This window comes from Cyprinus carpio, unplaced genomic scaffold (genome assembly GCF_018340385.1).
Source record: "Cyprinus carpio isolate SPL01 unplaced genomic scaffold, ASM1834038v1 S000006615, whole genome shotgun sequence".
Lineage (NCBI taxonomy): Eukaryota > Metazoa > Chordata > Actinopteri > Cypriniformes > Cyprinidae > Cyprinus > Cyprinus carpio.
In genome coordinates this window covers 321,451-331,261 of record NW_024879254.1, presented here as the reverse complement: position 1 = coordinate 331,261, position 9,811 = coordinate 321,451, and the positions used below count along the sequence as shown (strand labels likewise).

The 9,811-nt window shown below is 34.9% G+C and overlaps 1 protein-coding gene across 1 annotated transcript; it reads left to right on the top strand.

Annotated features, from left to right (window-relative positions):
- Positions 1-1,151: 1,151 nt before the first annotated feature.
- LOC122144204 (histone-lysine N-methyltransferase set-1-like) lies at positions 1,152-8,165 on the top strand. The gene is made up of 5 exons (XM_042754925.1): positions 1,152-1,306; positions 3,749-3,893; positions 4,081-4,291; positions 4,370-4,429; positions 8,109-8,165. The coding sequence occupies exons 1-5, from the start codon at positions 1,255-1,257 to the stop codon at positions 8,115-8,117; spliced, it is 477 nt and encodes a 158-aa protein (XP_042610859.1). The 5' UTR covers positions 1,152-1,254; the 3' UTR covers positions 8,118-8,165.
- The last annotated feature ends 1,646 nt before the right edge of the window (positions 8,166-9,811 follow it).

Sequence of the window (9,811 nt, the reverse complement as noted above, 5' to 3'; positions counted from 1 at the left end):
GTTAATTTCAGTTGTCAAATATTCATTTGATGTCATTTAATCACTTAAAACTTTAACGTTAGTAATGGCGAGTATAAGGAGCGCTGCTTGTAGAATCGGCTCTGAGACGCAAAGATAATGTAACGTTACGTTAGATCGCAACAAATGTGGTAATCATAAATAAATACTTTAATTTAAATTAAATATATCATTGTGAAATAAAGTGGCCTTGGGCAGAGCACACGGCTAGGTCACTCCATCTAAAAAGAAAACACTTGTATATATATATATATATATATATGTATATATATATATATGTGTGTGTGTATTATATATACATACATATATATATATATATATATATATATATTAATGTCGTGTCTGTGCGTTCACGGTAACTTAAGTTTACTTAGCCTGAGAGTTAGAAATACAGTAGATTGATATCTGAATAACAATCTCCTCTAATGTCGTGTCTGTGCGGTCACGGGAGTTTACGTGGTCTGAGCGGGAGAGTTCGCCGGTTTAGCCGGCTGAGGTGCACTCTAATACGGAGACGCTTGTCTCTCGTTCCCCTGGCCACGGCCTTGAGACTGGAGCGTGCAATTTTCACACCCAAACCACTGCCTGCTGCTGTTTCTCTTTGCGTTTAAAGAGAAAAGTTAACAAATAACAGGGCCAGTGTTAGGAGTAATGCATTACTAAGCAATCTAATTAATGAAATTGAATTATTTTTTCTTGAAAATGTAAAAAGTGTTAGGTTTAAAATGATTATTTCACATTATCAACAACGTCGATAAAAAAAATAAATAATAAATAAAAATTATAGACAATTATTAAATTTTGTTCTCATTTCGACCTAATCTAAATGCTGCCTGCTACACACAAACTGTTAAAATTTACGTGTGGAGCGTCTCACACCTCAGTGTCGCTTTCAGTTAGAATTACAACTTGATTTTCTGTTATAAAGCAGCTCTCCACTGTGAAACTATAGCTAATGATGAAATCTTTTTAGTGAATATTTAACATCAAAGTTTATTTTTGTAGTGTTATTTTTAGCTTTTGATATATATAAATTTATTGATATATATATATATATATATATATATATATATATATATATATATATATATATATATATATATGAATATTGAATATGCACTTAAGCACTTAATTAATATTACACTGTTTATCTGTGATTGATGATATTTTGTAGTGAGTCCGAGTCGTCAGACCAGAGGACTCAATCCTTTAAAAGATGCAGAAATACACGTCAAAATGGGGAAGGACAAAGACATAATAACTGGGAGATACATTAATCCCATCAAAGGTAAGTTTTTTTTTTTTTTTGTTTCCCATAAACTATCTCTTAAACTACTTAACTTCTATTATACAGGATACACAGTGGTCCACCAGAAATACAGTCTGTGACCTGTACAGCTTGCATGCCTTGGATATTCCAATAATGGAGTAAAATACGTTTCAAAAATAGACCAAAGTTTTAGATCTAACAACAATGAATAAGGGGCCTATAGGGGTGTACTCACACTAGACGATCTGAACCGTGCTCAAGCATGTTTGACCCCCAAAATCCTTTTTTTTCTGGCTGAAGCACATTTGTTTCAATCTATAAGAATAATCAGCCTACACTACCAGTCAAAAGTTTTTGACCAATAAGATTATATATATATATATATATATATATATATATATATAAGAAGTTTCTTCTGCTCACCAAGGCTACATATATATAAATAAAAATTTCATCTTTTTTTTTTTAAGAAGTTTCTTCTGCTCACCAAGGCTGCATTTTTTTGATCAAAAGTTCAGCATAAACAGTAAAATTTTGAAATATTTGTACTATTTAAAATAGCTTTCTATTTGAATAGATTTTGAACTATAATTTATTTCTGTGATGCCCAGCTGAATTTTCAGCATCATTATTCCAGTCTTCAGTGTCACTTGATATGCTGATATGCTGATTTGCTGATTATCAATATTTAAAACAGTTGAGTACATTCTTTTTCAGGATTCTTTGATAAATAAAAAGATCCGAAGATCAGTATTTATCTGAAATAAAAAGCTTTTGTTGTTTGGAGTCAGTATAATTTTCATTATTTTGTGGGGAAAGAAATTATAGAAATTAGTACTTTTATTTAGCGAGGATGCTTAAAATTAATCAAAAGTCATGATAAAGAAATTTATAATGTTAAAAAATTTCAGATAGTGTTTATATCGATATTGGAATAATATTGTATTGACCGAAATTAAGAAATATATTGTGATATAAATTTTGGCCATTACATCCAGCCCTACTTCAAAATGGTCACATCATAATGACTTAAAGGATAAGTTCATTTCCAGAATAAACATTTCCTGATAATTTACTCAACATGCATTTTGGATGTTCAATCGTTGGCCACCAGTGAAGTCACAATATGGAGAAAAAATCTTAACCTCAAAAACCTTAATTTCTTTGCGACTAAAGAAAGAAACACATGAACATCTTGAATGACATGAGCGTGAGTAAATTATAAGAAATTTTTTGTTCTGGAAGTGAATTTATCCTTTAAGTGTGCTCCAGCCTAATGTGGGTACACCATAAGTTTTATCTAAATGCAGGACTCCAGGTGCACAGGCACTACTGCCCTCAAATGTTAGTCCTAATTAAATTAATTTATTACTTATAATTAGGTTGGTGTTTTTTTCTGTTTTTGTTTCATAATATATAAAAGAAAAAATGGTGTGGAAAAAAAAAAGATGTGTGTATGTTTGTATTTGAGCCGCACGATTAAATCGAATGTGATTGTCATGCACATCTCGTCAGTAAAGTGGTTCTGTGATTACTAGCAAATCTCCATCACCTGCTTTCAAATGGAGCAGCATTTACTACACAGAACCATAGATCACTGACAAGCTACAAACAAAGAATCTCAGATGATATAATCATGTGATTATGAAATCATTTGCGATAATGACAGCTGTTTGCGTAGCTTCTCAGTGGCTCTGTGTAGTAAATGCTGCTCCATCTGAAAATACCACATTTAATAACATGTTTTTACTCCAAACTCACTTCATAACGTCAATTGAGTGTTTGAAATAAATCCTTCTGTGAGATGATGTGGCTTCTTAAACAGAATAAGACACACAATATTTCATAGTATTCTAAGCAGTGATAAAGGCTATATCGATTAGCATTGCATTATAGATATACTTTATTTTAATGAAAATTATAATAAGAACTCAGATAAACCATATATTGCCATAGTCGTGTGTTTATTAGTCACGTTGAATCAATGAAAGCAGTTAAATCTGTTAATTCACATGCAGTGAAAGTCATTTCCTGGGTTTCTTCTGCGGGGCGTATTTGGAGTTTATCTGGTCTTCGGATGGAGATTTACTGCTGATCTCAGAACCCTGCTTCACTGAAAAATACACATGACAATCGCAGCTTCTGTCAAATCGTGATTTCGATTTATTGTGCAGCCCTAGTCTGTATTAGTGGTACTTTTCAAATGTGTTTTGGTCAAAGGCAGGGTAGGTGATTTGGTTCAAAAACATTGATATGCTTGTTGAAAGTCTCCTCACATCCCGATAGCAAACAATAAGTTAAGTGGTCTATATTTATTTATATATATTATTATACTGGGAGGGTGGGAATCTTATGCTTTTAAATCTAGCTTGCTATTGCTAGCCTTTACGAAATCGCCTACCCTACCTTTATGTAGTTTAAATTGTTTAACAGTTACCGGTTGATTTTTATTTAATTCAGGTCGGGGTGTGTTTGCAAAAACCCCTATCTTACAAGGTTCCTTTATTCTCGAGTACAGAGGAACTTTAGTGGAAAAAGGGAAATTGGGAAAAATTAATAATAATAATTATGCATACTTTTTCAAACACGGAGGGCGTGACTGCTGGTGAGTAGCCTGTATTTGACTGTATGTAAACCCCTGTGGATTGTTTTTAAAATGTGTTTCTTAACCCTAACTTCTAACTAAGTATCACACAGTTTTGGGGCAGGTTAAAGTGATTACTAATGATGTATTCATTTCTAGAGCATAACTTTAGTGAACATTTGTAACATTAAATTTTTTTCCCATATAGCATCGATGCCTCCTTAGATGACGGCTCTCTTGGGAGACTAGTAAACGACAGTCAAAAGCCAAATGGCAAAATAAAAAAAATTGAACTGGGCGGAAAGCCTCATCTTTGTTTATTTGCTATAAAAGACATAAATAAAGATGACCAGATTACATATAATTATGGAGGACAAGACTTGCCATGGCGTTCTTACTGTGGGCAGGAACTGTGCAAGGTAGAATATTTCCAAATGATATTCAAGTATTTATACTAATATAATCAAGTTATTTCAGTTTTTTTTTCTGTCTTCCAGTTTGTCCATGAGCCTGTCGCTCCAGCCATTACAGGAAGTGAAGTCACTTCTGCTAAAGAGGTTTGTTAACACTTTTGTCAATTTAGTTTTTCACTCGTTATAACATGACCTAGAGTGAAATTCTCTTATTGCTACAAAATGTGATTCAGCAGTACACTATTGTTAAAAAACACTTGTGTGTTAACAGTATACTGAAAGCCTTGTGTCCTCATAAACCACGAGTTAACACACACTTGTGTTATTAAACTATAGTCTACTGCTGAGTCGCATAAAATAGTCATGTGTGTCCTCATAAACCACGAGTAAACACACACTTGTGTTATTAAACTATAGTCTACTGCTGAGTCGCATACAATAGTCATGTGTGTCCTCATAAACCACGAGTAAACACACACTTGTGTTACTAAACTATAGTCTACTGCTGAGTCGCATACAATAGTCATGTGTGTCCTCATAAACCACGAGTAAACACACACTTGTGTTACTAAACTATAGTCTACTGCTGAGTCGCATACAATAGTCATGTGTGTCCCTCATAAACCACAAGTAAACACACACACTTGTGTTACTAAACTATAGTCTACTGCTGAGTCTCATACAATAGTCATGTGTGTCCTCATGAACCACGAGTAAGACACACACTTGTGTTATTAAAACTATAGTCTACTGCTGAGTCGCATACAATAGTCATGTGTGTCCTCATGAAACCACGAGTAAACACACACTTGTGTTATTAAACTATAGTCTACTGCTGATTCGCATACAATAGTCATGTGTGTCCTCATAAACCACGAGTAAACACACACTTGTGTTATTAAACTATAGTTTACTGCTGAGTCTCATACAATAGTCATGTGTGTCCTCATGAACCACGAGTAAACACACACTTGTGTTATTAAACTATAGTCTACTGCTGAGTCGCATACAATAGTCATGTGTGTCCTCATAAACCACGAGTAAACACACACACTTGTGTTACTAAAACTATAGTCTACTGCTGAGTCACATACAATAGTCATGTGTCCTCATGAACCACGAGTAAACACACACTTGTGTTATTAAACTATAGTCTACTGCTGAGTCTCATACAATAGTCATGTGTGTCCTCATAAACCACGAGTAAACACACACTTGTGTTACTAAACTATAGTCTACTGCTGAGTCACATACAATAGTCATGTGTGTCCTCATGAACCACGATTAAACACACACTTGTGTTATTAAACCTATAGTCTACTGCTGAGTCGCATACAATAGTCATGTGTGTCCTCATAAACCCACGAGTAAACACACACTTGTGTTATTAAACTATAGTCTACTGCTGAGTCGCATACAATAGTCATGTGTGTCCTCATGAACCACGAGTAAACACACACTTGTGTTATTAAACTATAGTCTACTGCTGAGTCGCATACAATAGTCATGTGTGTCCTCATAAACCACGAGTACACACATTTGTGTTATTAAACTATAGTCTACTGCTGAGTCGCATACAATAGTCATGTGTGTCCTCATGAACCACGAGTAAACACACACTTGTGTTATTAAACTATAGTCTACTGCTGAGCCGCATACAATAGTCATGTGTGTCCTCATAAACCACGAGTAAACACACACTTGTGTTATTAAACTATAGTTTACTGCTGAGTCGCATACAATAGTCATGTGTGTCCTCATAAACCACAAGTAAACACACACAAGTGTTGTTAAACTATATTCTTCTGCTGAGTTGCATAAAGAAATTAAGTTTTTTGATGAAAACATTTCAGGATTTTTTTCGTCATATAATGGACTTCAATGGATTCCTCAAAAAACTTAATTTCTGTTCCACTGAAGAAAGAAAGACATGGATATCTTGGGTGGCATTGGGGGTGAGTAAATGATTAGGAAATTTTCATTTTGAGGTGAACTAATTCTTTAAGTTTAAAATAAATGATGTTTAAATGTAATATATTTTTTCTCCTGCTCCTTAATTGAAATAGGTCATAAAAATATCAATAATTATCAATATCGACCGATATGAAACACTTATATCGTGATACAGTTTTCAGCCATATAGCCCAGCCCTAATCGGGTTTGATTTTCTGCAGTTTCGCATCCGTAGCATGCAGTTTAATAGGAAAGGATGCCGAATGCGAAAAACGGAAAAACGCATGCAAAAATTTCGGAATGTGTGCAGTGGCCTTCAACCTTTTATACATTTCTTTGTTCTGCTGAGCACAAAATATATTTTGAAGAACCAAGCAGGTTTAGGCACAATTGACTTCCATAGGAGGAAAAATACTATGCAAGTTAAAGTTACCCGAAAACTGCTTGGTTACAAACATTCTTCAAAATTGATACAGGATCCATTCGCAAGGCTTTATTGTAAAACATGGTCAAAAACAAGGGTTGGATCGAAACAGTAGCAGACTGGTATGACACAGGCAAAAGAGTAGCTATCACAAGGAGTGCGATATACACTATACAATACTCGGCAGTGAGAGAAAGAAAGTCCATGGCTTATGTAGGGATCTATAGACTTTAGAGTTGACCTGTAGTGACTCCACTGTGCGGTAAGCCCAAGTCTCTGTCCTGTACCCCAGATGCCCATGTGCTATCATTCCACATGGACCACTCCTGAGGTTGTCCTTACCCTGGGCTAAGGAGAAGAACTGGACTGTTGCCCAGTTGTCCAAAGTCCTCTTTTCAGATGAGAGCAAGTTTAGTATTTCATTTGGAAACCAAGGTCCTAGAGTCTGGAGGAAGGGTGGAGAAGCTCATAGCCCAAGTTGCTCTAAGTCCAGTGTAAAGTTTCCACAGTCTGTGATGATTTGGGGTGCAATGTCATCTGCTGGTGTTGGTCCATTGTGTTTTTTGAAAACCAAAGTCACTACACCCGTTTACCAAGAAATTTTGGACCACTCCATGCTTCCTTCTTCTGACCAGCTTTTTGAAGATGCTGATTTCATTTTCCAGCAGGATTTGGCACCTGCCCACACTGCCAAAAGCACCAAAAGTTGGTCAAATGAACATGGTGTTGGTGTGCTTGACTGGCCAGCAAACTCACCAGACCTGAACCCCATAGAGAATCTATGGAGTATTGTCAAGAGGAAGATGAGAAACAAGAGACCAAAAACATGCAGATGAGCTGAAGGCCACTGTCAAAGAAACCTGGGCTTCCAGACCCCCTCAGCAGTGCCACAAACTGATCACCTCCATACCACGCCGAATTGAGGCAGTAATTAAAGCAAAAGGAGCCCCTACCAAGTATTGAGTACATGTACAGTAAATGAACATACTCTCCAGAAGACCAACAATTCACAAAAAATGTTTTTTTTTTTTTATTGGTCTTGTGAAGTATTCTAATTTGTTGAGTGAATTGGTGTCTTTTTGTTAAATGTGAGCCAAAATCATCACAATTAAAAGAACCAAAGACTTAAACTACTTCAGTCTGTGTGCATTGAATTTATTTAATACACGAGTTTCACAATTTGAGTTGAATTACTGAAATAAATGAAATTTTCCACGACATTCTAATTTATTGAGATGCACTGTAATATACCTACAACACAGTAACCTGTAATAGGCTAACCCGCGTTTTCTCATGCAATATGAGATAGCTTATCAATGGCGGGGGAAAGCGTCAATAGACTATTGTTTTAGAGTTGCCATTCATTCATCTTACAACTGCAGTATTGCCCAGTGGTTTACACCTCAAAGCATTGTAAAACGATGATTTGCCTATCCATATCCACAGAGCCTTTGAAAAGGAGGAAACTGTGCCCGAAGGACACATCTGATGGACCAAACACTGATAGAAAATCTCTCTGAAAAACAATGGTATGGTAAAGTTGGGTTTAAATTCTAATTTAATTTGAATTTTATTAATGTAATATCTAGATCAGGGTTCTTCAACTAAAACGGCTTGAGTTCCAGTAATGAACTATTTCATCTCTCTGTGCGCAGCACACTGTTCTCTGCTCTCATCTCTGCACGCATGACTGCACCCAAACGGCTCTACCGAGCTGACGTTAACTACCGATGCTTGATATAAATTTGATTTATTAGAAATTAGTGTTTGGTATTTATTTCATTATGTCAAAAGCATTCACGGTCCACATGGACATATTTTGCGGTCCGGATTCAGACTGGAGTCCGCCAGTTGGTGACCTCTGACCAAGAATTATAAAGAAAAATGGGGAAAAAAACACTTAAAACTGTTTATAGGTATATCCCCCATTTCACAGACAAGGCTTAAGCCTATTCCTAGACTAAAATGTAAATCTGAGCTAATTCAGCTGAAAGAAACTTTCACTGATTGATTCTAAAACATGTCAGTGTCTTTGTTTTGTCTTAAGATGCACAACAGTAATGTTTTTTTCTAAGGCATGTTTATAAAAATGACTTAAATGTCCTAATTGAACTGTGGCCTAATCCTGGTTTAGGCTAAGCCCTGTCATAATTTCACATTTGAAGTAGCCATATGGGCATACAATCCCATTTAATTTTGAGTTGGCTTACCTGTTCTTAAATACAAACACAGTCATTCTCAATTTGAGTAAACATTACTTAATTACACAAATCTTTGTGTTAGTTCAGCCAGGAAAGCAGGTCTGGTTAAGCAAAAAGGCACAAAAAATGGTAGGCAGTAATGCTGACAATTTATCATTGTTTCTTTTCAGTCTCTAGCAGAGGAAAACGGACAGCCAAAAGGCCATGGAAAAAAATCTGAGGTGAATGCTGTTATGCGACACTTCAGACAACACATAACTAAAGGTTGCTTGGCATCGATGAGGGAGTGTGAGGTCTGCAAAAATTTAGAGAATCCAGTCCTACAACACCGGACGGTCCAAAATATTAGAGACTTTGTCCGTAACCGAGGGGTAACCTTAAAACGCATGGAGTTTTATTAATTACTATTTAAATTACTTTACATTTTTAGAAGTAAAGTTTTGTTACTCCAGTCACAAGTGACAATATTCTGAATGCAATTTAATATAAAGTGCTGTCAAAAGATTATTTACAATTAATCGCATTCCAAAATACGTTTTTACATACTTTATACACACAGATACAGTATATATTTTTAAAATATTTACATGTATTTACATTTATATATTTATATTAGGATTTATTTTATATATAAACAAAATTTTTCTTATATACATACGTGTTTGTATATATGTTTGTGTGTATATATATATATATATATATATATATATATATATATATATATATATATATATATATATATACACACCACCATAATAAATATACACAGTACGCACTCATTCATTATGTAAACAAAAAACTTATTTGGATGCAATTAATCGTGATTAGTCTTTTTGACAGCACTAGAATGTAATCTTATTGTGTTTCTACAAGTAACGTTTTGTCATCGAGTGAGTCTTCTTAAATGATTTACTGTTTTTAAAAGTAAAGTTTTTAATTCCTGTGAGT